This window comes from Trachypithecus francoisi, unplaced genomic scaffold (assembly GCF_009764315.1).
Source record: "Trachypithecus francoisi isolate TF-2019V2 unplaced genomic scaffold, Tfra_2.0 Lachesis_group2, whole genome shotgun sequence".
NCBI lineage: Eukaryota > Metazoa > Chordata > Mammalia > Primates > Cercopithecidae > Trachypithecus > Trachypithecus francoisi.
The window spans coordinates 55,117,235-55,135,960 of record NW_022681465.1 but is presented as its reverse complement, the minus strand read 5'-3'; the positions used below and the strand labels follow the sequence as shown (position 1 = coordinate 55,135,960).

Sequence of the window (18,726 nt, the reverse complement as noted above, 5' to 3'; positions counted from 1 at the left end):
ACATTTTTCCTTATGTAACAAATCAAGATAGGTAGTCTCTGTGCTGTCTGGTTCTATCTCCTTTCTCTGTCTCTCCTAGTTCAAGCAGTTCTCAAACTTGAGCATGCATGAGATCACCTGAAGGACTTGGTAAAACACAAGTTACTAGGCCCCACCTGCAGAATTCGCATTTCTAACAAGTTTCCAGGTGATGCTGGGGTTGTTGGTCAAAGGTCTACACTTGGAGGAACGCTGTCTTAGAGCACTGTTCTTAGAGACCTACAAAGAGACTTAGACTCCCACACAATAGCAGTGGGAGACTTCACCCCAAATCAACAGAATATGTATATTGTTCTCAGCATTACATCGCACTTATTCTAAAATTGACCACATAATTGGAAGTAAAACACTTCTCAGCAAATGAAAAAGAATGGATATCATAAGTCTCTCAGACCACAGTGCAATCAAATTAGAACTCAAGATTAAGAAACTCACTCAAAACCGCACAACTACATAGAAATTGAATAATCTGCTCCTGAATGACTACTGGGTAAATAATGAAATGAAGGCAGAATAAATAAGTTCTGTGAAACCAATGAGAACAAAGACACAATGTACCAGAATCTCTGGGACAAAGTTAAAGCAGTGTGTGGAGGGAAATTTATAGCACCAAATGCCTACAGGAGAAAGGAAAGATCTAAAATTGACACCCTAACATCACAATTAAAAGAGCTAGAGAAGTGAGAGCAGCAAATTCAAAAGCGAGCAGAAGACAAATAACTAAGATCAGAGCAGAACTGAAGGAGACAGAGACACGAAAAACCCTTCAAAAAAATCAATGAATCCAGGAGCTGGTTTTTTGAGAAGATTAATAAAATAGATCATAATAAAATAGATAGATCATGAGTCAGACTAACAAAGAAAAGAGAGAAGAATCAAATAGACACAATAGAAAGTGATAAAGGGGGGATATCACCACTGATCCTACAGAAATACTACCATCAGAGAATACTATCAACCCCTCTGCAAATAAACTAGAAAATCTAGAAGAAATGGATAAATTCCTGGACACATACACCCTTCCAAGACTAAACGAGGAAGAAGTTGAATCTCTGAATAGACCAATAACAAGTTCTGAAATTGAGGCAGTCATTAATAGCCTACCAACCAAAAAAAGTCCAGGACCAGATGGATTCACAGCCGAATTCTACCAGAGGTACAAAGAGGAGCTGGTACCATTCCTTCTGAAACTATTCCACACAATAGAAAAAGAGGGACTCCTCCCTAACTCATTTTATGAGGCTAGCATTATCCTGATACCCAAACCTGGCAGAGACACAATAAAAAAAGAAAATTTCAGGGCAATATCCCTGATGAACGTTGATGCAAAAATCCTTAATAAAATACTGGCAAACTGAATCCAGCAGCACATCAAAAAGCTTATCCACCACAATCAAGTAGGCTTCATCTCTAAGATGCAAGGCTGGTTCAACATACACAAATCAATAAACGTAATCCATCACATAAACAGAACCAATGGCATAAACCCACATGATTATCTCAACAGATGCAGAAAAGGCCTCTGACAAAATTCAACAGCCCTTCAGGCTAAAAATTCTCAATAAACTAGGTATTGATAGAACTTATCTCAAAATAATAACTCTTTATGACAAACCCACAGCCAATATCATACTGAATGGACAAAAGCTGGAAGCATTCCCTTTGAAAACTGGCACATGACAGGGATGCCCTCTCTCACCACTCCTATTCAATATGGTGTTGGAAGTTCTGGCTAGGGCCATCAGGCAAGAGAAAAAATAAAGGGTATTCAAACAGGAAGAGAGGAAGTCAAGTTGTCTCTGTTTGCAGATGACATGACTGTATATTTAGAAAACCCCACTGTCTCAGCCCAAAATGTCCTTAAGCTGATAAGCAACTTCAGCAAAGTCTCAGGATACAAAATCAATGTGCAAAAATCACAAGCATTCCTCTACACCAATAACAGACAAACAGAGAACCAAATCATGAGTGAACTCCCATTCACAATTACTACAATGAGAATAAAATACCTAGGAATCCAACTTACAAGGGATGTGAAGGACCTCTTCAAGGAGAACTACAAACCACTACTCAAATAAATAAAAGAGAATACAAACAAATGGAAGAATATTACATGCTCATGGATAGGAAGAATCACTTATAGCGAAAATGGCCATACTGCCCAAAGTAATTTATAGATTCAATGCTATCCCCATCAAGCTACCACTGACTTTCTTCACAGAATTAGAAAAAACTACTTCAAATTTCATATGGAACCAAAAAGTAGCCCGTATAGTCAAGACAATCCTAAGCAAAAAGAACAAAGCTGGAGGTATCATGCTGACTTCAAACTATACTACAAGGCTACAGTAACTAAAACAGCATGGTACTTCTACCAAAACAGATATATAGACCAATGGAACAGAAGAGAGGCCTCAGAAATAACACCACACATCTACAACTATCTTTGACAAACCTGACAAAAACAAGCAATGGGGAAAGAATTCCCTATTTAATAAATGGTGTTGGGAGAACTGGCTAGCCATATGCAGAAAACTGAAACTGGACCCCTTGCTTACACCTTATACAAAAATTAACTCAAAATGAATTAAACATAAGACCTAAAAACCATAAAAATCCTAGAAAAAAACCTAGGCAATACCATTCAGGACACAGGCATGCGCAAAGACTTCATGACTAAAACACCAAAAGCAATGGCAACAAAAGCCAAAATAGACAAATGGGATCTAATTAAACTAAAGAGCTTCTGCACAGCAAAAGAAACTAGCATCAGAGTGAACAGGCAACCTACAGAATGGGAGAAAAATTTTGCCATCCATCCATCTGACAAAGGGCTAATATCCAGAATCTACAAGGAACTTAAATTTACAAGAAAAAAACAGCCCCATAAAAAGTAGGTGAAGAATATGACCAGACACTTCTCAAAAGATGACATTTATGTGGCCAACAAACATGAAAAAAAGCTCATCAGCACTGGTCATTAGATAAATGCAAATTAAAACCACACTGAGATACCATCTCACACCAGTTAGAACAGCGATCATTAGAAAGTCAGGAAACAACAGATGCTGGAGAGGATGTGGAGAAATAGGAATGCTTTCACACTGCTGGTGGGAGTATAAATTAGTTCAACCATGTGGAAGACAGTGTGGCAATTCCTGAAGGATCTAGAACTAGAAATACCATTTGACCCAGCCATCCCATTACTGGGTATATACCCAAAGGATTATAAATCATTCTGTTATAAAGACATATGCACACATGTGTTTATTGATTCACTGTTCACAGTAGCAAAGACTTGGAACCAACCCAAATGCCCATCAATGATAGACTAGATAAAGAAAATGTGGCACACATACACCATGGAATACTATGCAGCCATAAAAAAGGATGAGTTCATGTCCTTTGCAGGGACATGGATGAAGCTGGAAACCATCATTCTCAGCAAACTAACACAAGAACAGAAAACCAAACACCGCATGTTCTCACTCATAAGTTGGAGTTGAACAATGAGAACACATGGACACAGGGAGGGGAACATCACACACTGGGACCTGACAGGGGTTGGGGATTTGGGGAAGGGAAGGGATAGCATTAGGAGAAATACCTAATGTAGATGATGGGTTGATGGGTGCAGCAAACCACTATGACACATTTATACCTATTTAACAAACCTGCACATTCTACACGTCTCCCAGAACTTAAAGTATATAAAGTTAAACTGTTCTCTCTCACTATATGTCTTTTGTCAGTAAATGCACCAATGATTGTGAATCGATTTTGCCTCTTACCACATTTAAGTATTATCCCTTTGTCCTAGGACCCACGCTTTTCTAAGATCCTGGAAAACCTAAGACTCCAGAAGCGTGGCACAGGTGGTGTGGACACTGCCGCAGTTGCAGATGTGTACGACATTTCCAACATAGATAGAATTGGTCGATCAGAGGTAACGTCTCTCTCACTTTCGTAACATGAACTAACAAAATCAGCCTAAGAGAATAGAGAAAAGCAAACAGCCTTACCATTTTCACAAAATTCGAGACCTCCTCTTCGCCCATCAAGTCCTGAGTTATGTTAGCTTTTCATTCTGTAACATTATTCTTCCATGGGAAGTAGCTGCATAAAGGTAAACATAATGTGAGCTGAGAATTTATAGGCAAGTATAGGAATTCACAGTGGGACTGTTGTCACTGACCTGCCATGAGAGCTATTCCAACAATCCTCAGTGAGCAGGAGCTCTGTTATGCTAAAGGACTGCAGTTTTTTTTATTACTGCAAAGTCAGAACATCTATGCTATCCCTCTGAGGGTGGCAAAATAGTAGAATTTTCTCTTGATTCTGAATTTTCTTTGGTGAAGGCTACAATCATCTTCACTTTGCTGTTCTTAGATACTCGATGGTTTTAAACTTTTATTTCTTAGGCTAAAGATAGCAAATATGTTATGTGCTAGGTTTAGATAAGTTTGTGCTCATAAAATCCTTAGGATTCTGTGATGAATATGTAGGATGAAAAGGATTCATAGACTTTGTGTGGCCTGAAACAATGAATGAGGCAAAAAGATGGCACGTAAGGAACATGCAGCTGAAAGCTAAGCAAATACTGATTGTGGTAAGTTATACCAGCTTATCTGGATGTGGTCCCATTGGACATATTACGCCCATCATTAATTTAAAAGCCTCTTCTCATAACACAACTCTTAATAATTCAGTGACTGGTTATTAAATCTGTGGATTATCAAAGTTCTCTCTTCCTTACCAGTTTGTGAATATTTCACTGCCTATTGATATCCCTACCAGTAGGTACACTGAGGAAAAAGAAAGGAAGAAACACTCAAAACAATTAGATCAGCCAGTGTGCTATCAGCTCTGGTAAAGTACTTGAGGGACAACCAACTATAACACCACAACTTCTGAAATTTACTGAATCATGTGTGGTGTAGTGAATAAAGAAAATCTGGGAGGCTAGCCCTGTTGATTCTAAGATTAACTAGATATTTATTACTGGAAAACAATGTAGTTAATGCTTAAAAAATGTTAAGTCTAACTATACTAGGCACTCACTATAACAGTGAGGAAAATACTACTCAAAAAACTTTAAAAATTGTTATAATACATGTTTAGTACTATAACCAAATACTGGTTATAATTTTTTCCAATGTATTATATCATGAGCATCTTCCCACAATATTAAGTATTCTTCAAAAACATGATTTTTAATCACAGTAAAGATAATCTATTATCTATTTAATGTTTTCCTGATTGTACATTTGACCATCTCTATACATAATTCTAATCACAACTCTGGTTATTTAGTTAGGATATACTTCTAGGAAAGGAATTCCTGGGTTAAAACCAGGGTGCTCTATTTATGACCACGTTTTCTACCGGATTTATACCAAGATAGAGTCTACTGGCATTGAGTGAGAGACCTGTCTCACCATACTCTCACCAATACTGGAAGGGATCAAAGGGATAAGTAGAAAATACGTGTTTTAGTTAGTAGTGACTAACATTCTGATTTAACCCTCTCTTGGAGCCTGTTTCCTTATGCATATAAACAGATAGGGAGGCAGCTGGAATATGTGATGCCTAAGAGCTAACATTCAACGATCCCTTCCATCCTCGCTGCTCATTCTTGAGTTGTATAATGTATGTCTGGAATTAACTAATTTCTCTCTTAATTTGGGTTTCCTTGGGAGCGGTGCAAGTCATTTGCTTAGGAGGTGATCCCATAGCAGAAAAAAAAATTAAGTAGATGTGCTATGGTTTAAGGAAGACAAGTATTTGGAAACCAAACTTCTATACATAGTTTAAGAACAGGAATTTTAGAAAGTATATCTTAATTTGTAAAACTTCATTTCATTAATGAGCTTGCCCAGCACAGCACAAACATGATTTAGTTGCCAAACATTTGACATTAATTTTTCAGGAAGACACTCACTGTATTAATGATGACATCTGAACTATATTAGCATACCCAGTGCTCAGATTAGTGGCAGGTGAGAATTCAGATCCAGGCCAAAGAACAACACAAAGGTGTCACTGTAGTCTTACTTTTAGATAAACTCTGATATTGTATAGACTGATAGGAAAAAAATGTTTGAGATGCAAACTAACGGTTTTCATATAAACTAACGGTTTTCATATAGTAAAAAAGCTTTCACATACAAAGTAGTATCCCCATCTTAACTATGGAAAGATTGAGAGAAACCCTTATATCTCTGCCTTCCGTCTCTGAGAAGGAAGAAATTGTTGTGAAGTCCATCTAAGTGGCAAGTTCTCATTTATCCCAGTGCTGTTCCTGTTAAATTAATGCCCTGCAGATGTCTTCTATTCAAATTAATCATTCATCTTCTTCACTGTCAAAGGTTGAGCTTGTTCAGATAGTCATCGATGGAGTCAATTACCTGGTGGATTGTGAAAAGAAGTTGGAGAGAGGCCAAGATATTAAGGTGCCACCCCCTCTGCCTCAGTTTGGCAAAAAGTGAACTTTCCCTTTCCCAGTTGATAAATAATCTGTCTGCTGGTACGACAGACATAAATCTCTACTCTGAGAGTTTTTGTACACTTGGAAAAATGTAAAATTGTAGATCCTGCCTATCTTTAAAATAAAACTCTCCTTAACATATCTTTGCTTTGTTTCTGATTTTTTAAAATAATACTAAGAAGGGCAAACACATCCGATGACAAGTAGACAAGAAGCAAAATATTTTAAGACAATAAAACTCATATTTGTAAGTTTTGATTTTGCCACAACTTACACCTCTAAATAACCCTTTAGCTATCTAGATGTTAGTCAACCCTTTAGGAAATCTCTTATGGACCCCATTGGAAAGTAAGGAATTAATATAATAAGCAATTTTCTGGCAAATGGAGCAAGAGAAGACTTACCTATTGAAAGTGTGGCAATGAAGAAAGACTACACAAATAGAGGCTACTTATTTATTCAGAGTTTGCTGTCACAAGGGTGTCAACCATCATCACTTGCATTTGGCAGTGACTCAAAGGCAGGCAGAGACATGAGAAATCTTTATGGTGAAAGAAAGGGGAGGTTTCAGGTATGCTGTGATTGGGGTTGCAGGCATGGGGTAGTTGAAGACAGGCTATCTAGAAGCGGGGTATGTTATGTGATTATTTGGGGAAGCATATTTGGTTTTATCGGATTGGTCCTGAGTTGGAGGCAGGGGCAAAAATTAGAGAAGTCGGCAGTCATTGACCAAGTCCTGACCATCCTGTACTGACTGTTACAGAGGTTAGGGTTTGGCCTCCTAGAATGATTGCTTTAGAGGTTGTGGGTGAGAGTTCTGTTGTCCTGTGGTCTAGCCATTGTCTCTCTATATACTCAGTCTATCAAAAACAATTCAAAATTTGATGTCTGAAATACCGAAAATGTTTTTAGTATAACCTGAAAGCAGAATTCTTCCTTCAGCATGCCGATTATTACCTTGAATCTTGTTATTTTCCTTCTATCCTGTGATGTCTATAGCCTGAAGGAACACGATAGAGTAGGTGGGAGCAATTAATTGTGTAACAAGTTAGGAAACAGCTCCACACACAAAAGATAAATACTTTTTAATAGAAATGAGATCAAGTTATACCCCCTATAGTAAGTGACATCATCCTGTTTGCAGAAGTTGTGATAAGTTTTAATTTTGCTACAAGAAACAAGCACATTGGCAATATTACAGTTAAAATAAGACCTTTTATAAGATGAGTCCATTGGAAGAGATAAAGGGACTTTTAATTATTAATTAAAATTCTAAATGAATACCATATCTTCCAGCCATGGGAGTCATATAGCATGCAAATAGTTCCTGTCTACTAAGGTCTAGTTCAATCAGTATTCATCAAGCACTCATATGAACAGAGCATGGTTCTGAGTCACAGGCCTTTTAAAATTTGCTGCATTCCTTACATCAGAGGCAGATGCAATGAGAAAGCTTCGATGGGTGAAAAATCATTCTGGCTCTCTTCCTCAGGGGAAGAGAAATGGGTCTTCTCCTTGACTTCTGGGCTTCCACAGTAAGTCTGCTTATGGAGACTGGGCTACTCTCCCCTCACGCCAAACATCATTAAAGAGCATGTCTGAATGTTCTGAAAGCAGCCAAAATAATTTTTTTTTCCTTGAGACAAAGTCTTACTCTGTCACCCAGGCTGATGAAGTGGCACAATCATGGCTCATGGCAGCCTCAAACTCCCAAGCTCAAGCGATCCTCCCACCTCAGCCTCCTGAGTAGCTGTGATGACAGGTGCACACCACCATGCCCAGCTAATTTTTTATTTTTTTTTGTAGAGATAGGGTCTTACTATGTTGCCCAGGCTGGTCTTGAACTCTTGGACACAAGCAATCCTCCTGCCTTGGCCTCCCAAAGTGCTGGGATAACAGGCATGAGCCACTGTGCCCAGCCTAAAAGAAGTTGTTTTGAGGTCAAAAAATTTGCATGAGATTCAGGCTCATGACCAAAGGTAAATTATTTAACTCAATAGTCTTGATTTCATTTGCAGAATGGAGAGAATTCCTGCCTTATAAAGTTTTTATGATGATTAAATAAGGCAGTGACTTACTTTGTTTTTCCCTTTTACTGTAAAAGGAAAAAAAATGTGAAAAAATATATTTCACATTAGAACCCAGTACACAAACAGGCAGGCTGCAGGCTCTGGGAGACAGCCAGGAAATCATGAGTGCCCAAGGTGTGAAAGTGTGAAAGGGGGATTATTTGCCCCGACACACACATCTTCACTGGGGAACCTAAAGGTCCAGATCACAGAAGAATTTGACCTTGCCTGGGAGCTGAGATAAATTTAGAGAGCTGAGTCAAATACAGGGGTAGAGGAAGCAACAGGAAGGGCCCTGTGGAAACTCTCCATCCCCAGGGAAGTTGTTTCTGACTCTGTCTCTCAGGTATCCTTGGGGAGGGCTGCCAGTGAAATTGGGGAAGGACCACAAGGAGAAGGAAATTTCCAGCTGAGCTTTGTAACAATTTCCACCAAACACAAAGTCTCCTGGACAGAACCTGGGGAGTGGGCAAACCAGGAGTGCAGATACAAGCACAGAAGCTGTGGCAGGCAGGGAGGCATGAAATCTGAAAGCCCTGCTTGCTTCCTCAGTCGGGAGGCATGGAGCCTGGGGCAAGTTCTCAGCCTCACTCACCAGCTGCCTGGAAATAAACTCAGTGCAGCTCGGGATGGGGCAACCCAGCCTCACGGGTTGCGTGGGAGCTGGTAACGCCTGTAACTGCCAGCATTCTCCCACTTCCCTGGCAACATGCACGACAAAGCAAAGGCAACCATAATCCTCCTGGAAACAACTCCATTGGTCTGAGAACCACACCCCCATACCCCACAGCAGCTGCAGCAACCCCTACCGAAGGAGAGTCTGAGCTCAGACACACCTAACCTTGCCCCCACCTGATGGTCTTTCTCCATCTGCCCTGGTAGCCAAACACAAAGGACATAGTGTCTTAGGAGCTCTATGGCCCCACCCACTGCCTGATTCTCCCTATACTACTGCAGCTGATGCTCTCTTGAAAGTGCTACCTCCTGGCTAGAGGCCAACCAACACAAAACTAGCACACTAAACAAAAATACAACCAAGGAGCCTCACAGAGTGCATTTCACCCCCTGCTGCCTCCACCAGAGCAGGTGCTGGTATCTATGGCTGAGAGACTTGAAGACAGATCACATCACAGGACTCTTTGCAGACAATCCCAGTACCAGGCTAGAGCCTGGTAGCTCTGCTGGGTGGCTAGATCCAGAAGAGAAATAACAATCACTGCAGTTTGCCTCTCAGGACGCCACATCCCTAAGGGAAGAGGGAGAGCACCACATCAAGGGAGCACCCTGTGGGACAAAAGAATCTGAATAGCAGCCTTCAGTCCTAAATCTTCCCTCTGACATAGTCTACACAAATGAGAAGGAACCAGAAAAAACAATCCTGGTAATATGATAAAACAATGTTCTTAATACTGCCAAAAGATCACACTGGCTCACCAGCAATGAATCCAAACCAAAAAGAAATCTCTGAATTGCCAGAAAAATGATTCAGAAAGTCGATTATTAAGCTACTCAAGGAGACACCAGAGAAAGGTGAATACCAACTTAAAGAAAATTTTAAAATGTTACAGGATATGGATGAGAAAATCTCCAGAGAAATACCATAAATAAAAAACAATTACAACTTCTGGAAATGAAGGATGCACTTAGAGAAATACAAAATACAATGGAAAGTCTCAGCAATAGAATCAAACAAATAGAAGGAAGAACTTTAGAGCTCAAACACAAGGCTTCTGAATCAACCCAATCCAACACAGACAAACAAAAGAGAATTTTAAAAAATGAACAAAGCCTCCAAGAAGTTTGGGATTATGTTAAACAACCAAACCTAAGAATACTTGGTATTCCTGAGGAAGAAGAGAAATATAAAAGTTTGGAAAACATATTTGAGGAAATAATCAAGGAAAAACTTCCCCTGCCTTGCTAGAGATCTAGATACCCACATACAAGAAGCTCAAAGAACACCTGGGAAATTCAATGAAGAAAGATCATTGCCTAGGCACAGAGCCATCAGGTTACCTAAAGTCAAGACGAAGGCAGGAATCTTAAGAGCTGTGAGGCAAAAGCATCAGGTAACCAATAAAGGAAAACCTATCAGAGTAGCAGCAAGGGATTGGGGTCCTATCTTTGGCCTCTGTAAACAAAACAATTATCAGCCAAGAATTTTGCATCCAGGAAAACTAAGCTTCCTAAATGAAAGACACAGTCTTTTTCAAACAAACAAATGCTGAGAGAATTTGCCACTACCAACCCAGCACTACAAGAACTGTTAAAAGGAGCTCTAAATCTTGAAACAAATCCTTGCAATACATCAAAATAGAACTTCCTTAAAGCATGAATTTCACAGGACCTATAAAACAATATTGCAATGGGAAAAAAAAAAAAAAAAAACCCAGGTATTCAGGCAACAAATGCCACATGAATATAATAGTACCTCACATCTCAATACTAACTTTGAATGTAAACGGCCTAAATGCTCCACTTAAAAGATACAGAATGGCAGAATTGTTATGAATTCACCAACCAAGTATCTGCTGTCTTCAAGAGATTCACTTAACACACAAGAACTCACATAAACTTAAGGTAAAGGAGCGGAAAAACATACTCCATGCAAACAAACACCAAAAGCAAGCAGGAGTAGCTATTCTTATATCAGACAAAACAAATTTTAAAGCAACAGCTGTTAGACAAAGAGGGACATTATACAATGATAAAAGGACCTGTCCAACAGGAAAATATCACAATCCTAAACATATTTGCACCTAACACTGGAGGTCCCAAATTTATAAAACAATTACTGCTAGACCTAAGAAATGAGATATACAGCAGCATAATAATAATGGGAGACTTCAATACTCCACAGACAGCACTAGACAGATCATCAAGATAGAAAGTCAACAAAGAAACAATGTACTTAAGCTATAACCTACAACAAATGGACTTAACAGATATTTACAGAACATTCTACCCAACAACTATAAAATATACATTCTATTCATCAGTACATGGGATATTCTCCAAGACAGACCATACAATAGGCCACAAAACACGTCTCAATAAATTTAAGAAAATCGAAATTATATCAAGTACTCTCTCAGACCATAGTGGAATAAAAGTGGAAATCAATTCCAGAAGAAATCCTCAAAACGATGCAAATACATGGAAATTAAATAACCTGCTCCTGGAATGATTCTTGGGTCAACAATGAAATCTGAAATCAAGATGAAAATTTAAAAATTCTTTGAACTGAATAATAGTGACACAATCCATCAAAACCTCTGGGATACAGCAAAGGCAGTGCTTAGAGAAAGTTCATGCCATTAAACGTCTACATCGAAAAGTCTGAAAGAGCACAAATGGACAATCTAAGGTCACACCTCAAGGAACTAGAGAAACAAGAACAAACCAAACCCAAACTCAGAAAAAGAAAAGAAAAATAACAAAGATCGGCCAGGTGCAGTGGCTCACGCCTGTAGTCCCAGCACCGTGGGAGGCCGAGGCGGATGGATCATGAGGTCAGGAGTTCAAGACCAGCCTGGCCAACATGGTTAAACTGCATCTCTACTAAAAATACAAAAAAAAAAAAAAAAAAAATAGCTGGGCTTGGTGGCAGGCACCTGTAATCCCAGCTACTCGAGAGGCTGAGGCAGGAGAATCTCTTGAACTTGGGAGGTGGAGGTTGCAGTGAGCCAAGATCACGCTGTTGCAATCTAGCCCAGGTGACAGTGCAAGTCTCCATCTCCAAAAAAAAAAAAGAAAAAAGAAAAAATATATAACAAAGATCAGAGCAGAAGTAAATGAAACTGAAACAAACAAAAATACATAAAATAAATGAAACAAAAAGCTGTTTCTTTGAAAAGATAAATAAAATTGATAGACCATTAGCAAGACTAACCAAGAAAAGGGGAGAAGATCCAAATAAGCTCAATTAGAAATGAAACAAGAGATATTACAACCGATACCACAGAAATATAAAAGATCATTCAAGGCTACTAGAACACATTTATGTGCATAAACTAGAAAACCTAGAGGAGATGGATAAGTTCCTGGAAATATACAACCCTCCTAGGTTAAACCAGGAAGAAACACAAACTCTGAACAGACCAACAACAACAAAACCAGGACCAGATGGATTCACAGCTGAATTCTATCAGATATTCAAAGAAGGACTGACAATATTCCAAATATTGACAGTATTCCAAAAGAGAAAGAGAGAATCCTCCATAAATCTTTCTGTGAAGCCAGTATCACCCTAATACCAAAATCCAGGAAAGGACATAACAAAAAAAGAAAACTACAGATCAATTTCCCTGAGGAACACAGATGTAAAAATCCTCAACAAAATACTAGCTAACCGAATCCAACAGTATATCAAAAAGATAATCCACCATATCAAGTGGGTTTCATACCAAGGATGCAGGGATAGTTGAACATCCACAAGTCAATAAATGTGATACACCACATAAACAGAATTAAAAACAAAAATCACATGATCATCTCAATAGATGCAGAAAAAGCATCTGACAAAATCCAGCATCCTTTTATGATGAAAGCCCTCAGCAAAATTGGCATAGAAGGGATATATCTTAAGGTAAGAAAAGCCATCTATTACAAACCCACAGCCAGTATTATACAGAACTGGGAAATGTTGAAAGCATTCCCCCGGAACAAGACAAGAATGTCCACTTTCACCACTTCTATTCAACACAGTACTGAAAGTCTTAGCCAGGGCAATCAGACAAGAGAAAAAATAAAGGGCATCCAAATTGGTAAAGAGGAAGTCACACTGTCGCTGTTTGCTGATGATAAGATCATACACCTAGAAAACCCTAAAGAATCCTCCAAAAAGCTCTGGAACAAAAAAATGAATTCAGCGAAGTTTCAGTATACAAAATTAAAGTACACAAATCAGTAGAACTGCTATAACACAACAGTGACCAAACTGACAATCAATCAAGAACTTAACCACTTTTACAATAGCTACACACACACACACACACACACACACACACACACTCCAAAATAAAAACCACTGAGGAATATACCTAACCAAGGAGGTAAAAGACCTCTACAAGGAAAACTACAAAACACTGCTGAAAAAAATCACAGACGACACACACAAATGGAAACACATCCCATGCTGATGGATGAGTAGAATCAACATTGTGAAAATGACCATACGGCCAAAAGCAGTCTACAAATTCAATGCAATTCCCATCAAAATACCACCATCATTCTTCACAGAACTAGAAAAAACAAACCTAAAATTCATGTGGAACCAAAAAGGAGCCCACATAGCCAAAGCAAAACTAAGCAAAAAGAACAAACCTGGAGGTATCACATTACCTGACTTCAAACTCTACTATAAGGTCATAGTCACCAAAACAGCACGGTACTGGTATCCTCATCTCTCACCTTATACAAAAATCAACTGAAGGTGCATCAAAGACTTAAATCTAAGACCTGAAACCATAAAAATTCTAGAAAATAACAATGGAAAAACTCCTCCTAGACACTGGCTTAGGCAACTACTTCATGTCTAAGAACCCAAAAGCAAATGCAATAAAAACAAAGATAAATAGGTGGAAATTAAACTAAAAAGCTTCTGCAAAGCAAAAGAAACAATCAGCAGGGTAAACAGACAACCCACACAGTGGGACAAAATCTTCACAATCCATATATCTGACAAAGGACTAATATCCAGAATCTACAAGGAACTCAAATTGGGAAGAAAAAAACAAACAAACAATCCCATCAAAAAGTGGGCTAAGGACAGGAATGGACAATTCTCAAAAGAAGATATACAAATGACCAACAAACATATGAAAACATGCTCAAAATCACTAATGATCAGGGAACTGCAAATCAAAACCACAATGCAATACCACCTTACTCCTGCGAGAATGGCCATAATCAAAAAATAATAGATGTTGGTGTAGAGGTGGTGAAGAGAGAACACTTTTACACTGCTGGTGGGGATGTAAACTAGTACAACCACTATGGAAAACAGTGTGGAGATTCCATAAAGAACTAAAAGTAGATGTACCATTTGATCCAGGAATCCCACTACAATCCCACTATTGGGCATCTACCCAGAGGAAAAGAAAACATCACACAAACAAGATACTTGCACATGCATGTTTATAGCACCACAATTCACAACTGCAAAAATACAGAACCAGCTCAAATGCTCATCAATCAACAAGTGGATAAAGAAAATGTGGTATATATACTTGGAATACTACTCAGTCATAAAAAGGAACAAAATAATGGCATTTGCAGCAACCTGGATGGAACTGGAGACTATTATTCTAAGTGAAGTAACTTAAGAATGGAAAACCAAACAGTGTAGGTTCTCACTCATCAGTGGGAGCGAAGCTATGAGGACACAAAGGCACAAGAATGATACAGTGGACTTTGGGGACTGGGAGTAAAGGGTGGGAGGGGGGTGAGGGATAAAGACTACACATCTGGTACACTGTACACTACTCGCGTGATGAGTGCACCAAAATCTCAGAAACCACCACTAAAGAACTTATTCATGTAACCAAACACCACCTGTTCCCCAAAAACCTATTGACATAACAACAGAAACAAAGCAAATTACAAGAAAAAAGAGTAAACAGGCAAACACACAAGTCATCCAGACATTAATGAGTCAATAAGAAGATTTTAAGAACAACTTTATGCCTATACATTTGACAATTTCAATGAAATGCGAAAATTCCTTGAAAAACCATCTGACAAAAACTGAAAGATATGATTTGGATTCGAAAAATTTACCCTATTACTTAAAAACCAAAAAACTTTTCACAAAGAAAACTCTAGTGATCTCTTTCAGTGAAATCTTCAAAACATTTAAGAAATAACACACTTAAACAAACCCGTCTAGAGAACAGAAAAAAAAAAGTTATACTTACCAACATATGATTTTTTCTTTCTTTTTTTTTTTTTTGAGATGAGTTCTCACTCTGCCACCCAGGCTGGAGTGCAGTGGCACAATCTTGGCCCACTGCAACCTCCACCTCCCAGGTTCAAGCAATTCTCACGCCTCAGTCTTCCAAGTAGCTGGGATTACAGATGCGCACTACCATGCCCAGCTAATTTTTGTATTTTTTACTAGAGACAGGGTTTCATCAAGTTGGCCAGGCTGGTCTCGAACTCCTGGTCTCAGGTGATCTGCCTGCTTCGGCCTCCCAAAGTGCTGAGATTATAGGCATGTGCCACTGCACCAGGCCTTGCCATTTTTTTTTTCTTTCTTTTTTAAGACAGGTTCTCTCTCTGTTACCCAGGCTGAAGTGCAGCGGCAGGATCACAGCTCACTGAAGCCTGAAAACTCCTTGGCTCAAGTGATCCTCCTGTCTTGGCCTCCCAAAGTGCTGGGATTACAGGCTTTAGACACTGTGCCCAGCCCCAATTTATAACTTTGATAAACAAGCCTGACAAGTGTATTACAAGGAATAAAAATGGCAGTACAGACTCCAACATAAATGTAAATGCAACAATTAAAAAAAAACCAGTACACACATATATGAATATCCAAGTGAATGTATATAAAATCCAAACAAAGCTTTCATGTACCAAAAGTTACCCTTACAATCTGAGATACACTCTGATACTTTATTCTATACTGTCTTAATCTCCTCCAATTTTAAAAAATTCTGATTGTAATACATTAAATGGATTTCACAACACATTAAGGGCATAAAATTCAGTTTGAAAAACAGACGTAATTACCTGGCTCAATGATCATTAAATTCCCTCCTCCATTCTTTTTATTCTTCCTTCAACTCTAAATATTTTGTTCCATTTTCTTCTTTCTCCATGTTTTTTGACAAAAAGTTCATGGTTATGCAAATAGTTGTTTTCTGTATGTCATGTGTCATTTTTCTGATGGCTTATAAGATTTTCAGCAGTTAACGTGCCTAGGTGATGTTCTTCATATTTATATTTATTTGAGTTTCACCGAGCTTCTTATGTTGACTTATACCTTTTACAAAGTTTGGAAAGTTTTTGGTTATCATTTCTTCAAATGCTTTTTTCTGTCTCATTCTCTATCTTTTCCTTTTTAGGACTCACAATTAGACATATACTGGACCTACTGCTATTGTTCCACAGTATTCTGAGTGTCCATTTTTAAAATAATTTCCCCCCTTTTCTGTTTATTCCATCATTTCCTTTTCTTCAGAATGAATAAATTCTATTGTTCTATCTTTAAGTTTCAAAATTCTTACCTCTCTATTCGACCTTTGTCCTCTCTATTCTGCTACTGAGCTCAACCAGTAATCTTTTTTCATTACAGATATTTTAACTTTTACTTCTTAAGTTTTTTTTTTTTTTACATATATTTCTCTGCTGAGATATTCTATCTTTTCATTCATTGTAAACATCTTTGCCTTCATTCATTGAGCACAGTTAGAATAGCTGGCATAAAGTCCTTGTGTTGTCACCTTGTTCATCTCTGGGCAAACCTCTGTTGGCTGTCTTTTTTCTTGTCATATTTTCCTAGTTCATTCTATGTCAAGTAATTTTGGATTATATCATGGACATTGAGAATGTTATATTTTGTATAACCTGAGTTCTGCTGTATTGCTTTAAAAATGACTGAGGTATTTGTCTTAGCAGGCAATTACCTTGATTAGACTCAAACTGTGGCCTCACCTGCAATGACTGCAAGTTCAATATACAGTTAAGTTATTTCAGCCTCAGTGGTTGTTTTGAAGCTGCTTCATTCATGTGTTGTTCAGGGGTCAAGTAAAGATTTGAGCAGAGTTCATCCAGAGAACCTGGACCTCCACTTCTCTGGGTCTCTCCTCTAGAATACCCCCTCTGGTGGCTATGCTTATTCCAGGCTCCATCTCCTGGTTTACCAGGCCAGAAAAGAGCTTGGTTCTCTATTGGAGTCTTAGCCACTCCATGCTATACTGTATCTGTGGCTTATGCAGGCTAATGCTGCAAAATTTGAAATGTCCTTTGTGCAATCTCAACCTCTAAGATTTGAATACTCTCCAAAAGCTACCTGCTTTTTTCCCATCTCCAGAGTTCTTGTATAATTTTAAAAACTTAATCAGAGTGTATAGTTCTTATCTGTAGGAGAGTGTGCCTATTAGGAGCATACTGCATCACAGAAGTAGACCTCTTTCTTCTTCCAAGACTTTTAAAGAAAACTGATTCTATTTTAATAGGAAAGGGGAGGAAAAAATTAATCTTCTGACAAAACACTTTAAAGTCATCAATAAATTAATTCCAAATGAAGGAAGAAGAATACAACTCTTTTCATTGGTATAAGTGCAATAAATTACAGTATCTATGGAAAGCCAACTATATCCACAATTACATCGAATATAAACAGTTGGCTGGGCACAACGGCACATGCTTGTAATCCCAGCACTTTGGGAGACCTAGGTGGGCGGATTGCTTGAGGTCAGGAGTTTGAGACTAGCCTGGCCAACATGGTCAAACCTCATCTGTACCAAAAATACAAAAATTAGCTGGGCATGGTGGTACATGCCTGTAATTCCAGCTACTCAGGAGGCTGAGGCATGATAATTCCTTGAACCTGGGAGGCAGAGGTTGCAGTGAGCCAAGACTGTACCATTGTACTCCAGCCTGGGCAACAGGGCGAGACTCCGTCTCAAAAAAAAAAAGACAATCTACAGCTACAGGCAAAATCTGACTCATCATAGCCATACATTCATTTACATACTGTCTGTGGCTGCTTTTGTACTACAATGGCAGATCTGAGTAACTGCAACAAAGACCATATCGTCCGCAAAACTCAAAATATGTAGTATGTGGCTCTTTACAGAAAAAAAAAAAAAAAAAAAGATTGTGTCAATCGCTGGTCCAAACACTCCACTTAAAAGGCAGAGACCATTAGGCTGGGGAAAAAATTTTAAAAACCAATGATATCCTGTCTACAGGAAACTCACTTTAAAGACACAAAAAGTAAAAGGATGAAAAAAGACATACTGTGAAAATACCAATCAAAAGAAACAGTGTTATATTTTATCACTGAGGAATACTCCAGAAAAAAGCATAAAGGAGGGCATTTCATAATTACGCACGTCAAATTCATGAAGACTTAAACATTCTAAATATGCGCTCATCTAATAGTAAGTTTCAAAATATATG

At 38.4% G+C, this 18,726-nt stretch overlaps 1 protein-coding gene and 1 long non-coding RNA gene across 5 annotated transcripts in view; one reads left to right on the top strand and one right to left on the bottom strand.

Annotated features, from left to right (window-relative positions):
- CKMT2 (creatine kinase, mitochondrial 2) overlaps positions 1-6,667 on the top strand; it is a 32,518-nt gene extending 25,851 nt beyond the window's left edge. The window contains exons 9-10 of one of the 2 annotated variants that reach the window (XM_033179247.1): positions 3,860-3,985; positions 6,408-6,667. In XM_033179247.1, coding sequence (XP_033035138.1) covers positions 3,860-3,985; positions 6,408-6,527 — 246 coding nt within the window. In that variant the 3' untranslated portion in view covers positions 6,528-6,667. The remainder of the gene's footprint in view (positions 1-3,859; positions 3,986-6,407) is intronic. The other variant, XM_033179248.1, reaches the window with a different exon arrangement.
- LOC117064966 overlaps positions 1-18,726 on the bottom strand; it is a 54,900-nt gene that overhangs the window by 21,013 nt on the left and 15,161 nt on the right. For all 3 annotated transcript variants that reach the window (XR_004429770.1, XR_004429771.1, XR_004429772.1), the window contains exon 2: positions 4,062-4,155. This is a non-coding gene — a long non-coding RNA (uncharacterized LOC117064966). The remainder of the gene's footprint in view (positions 1-4,061; positions 4,156-18,726) is intronic.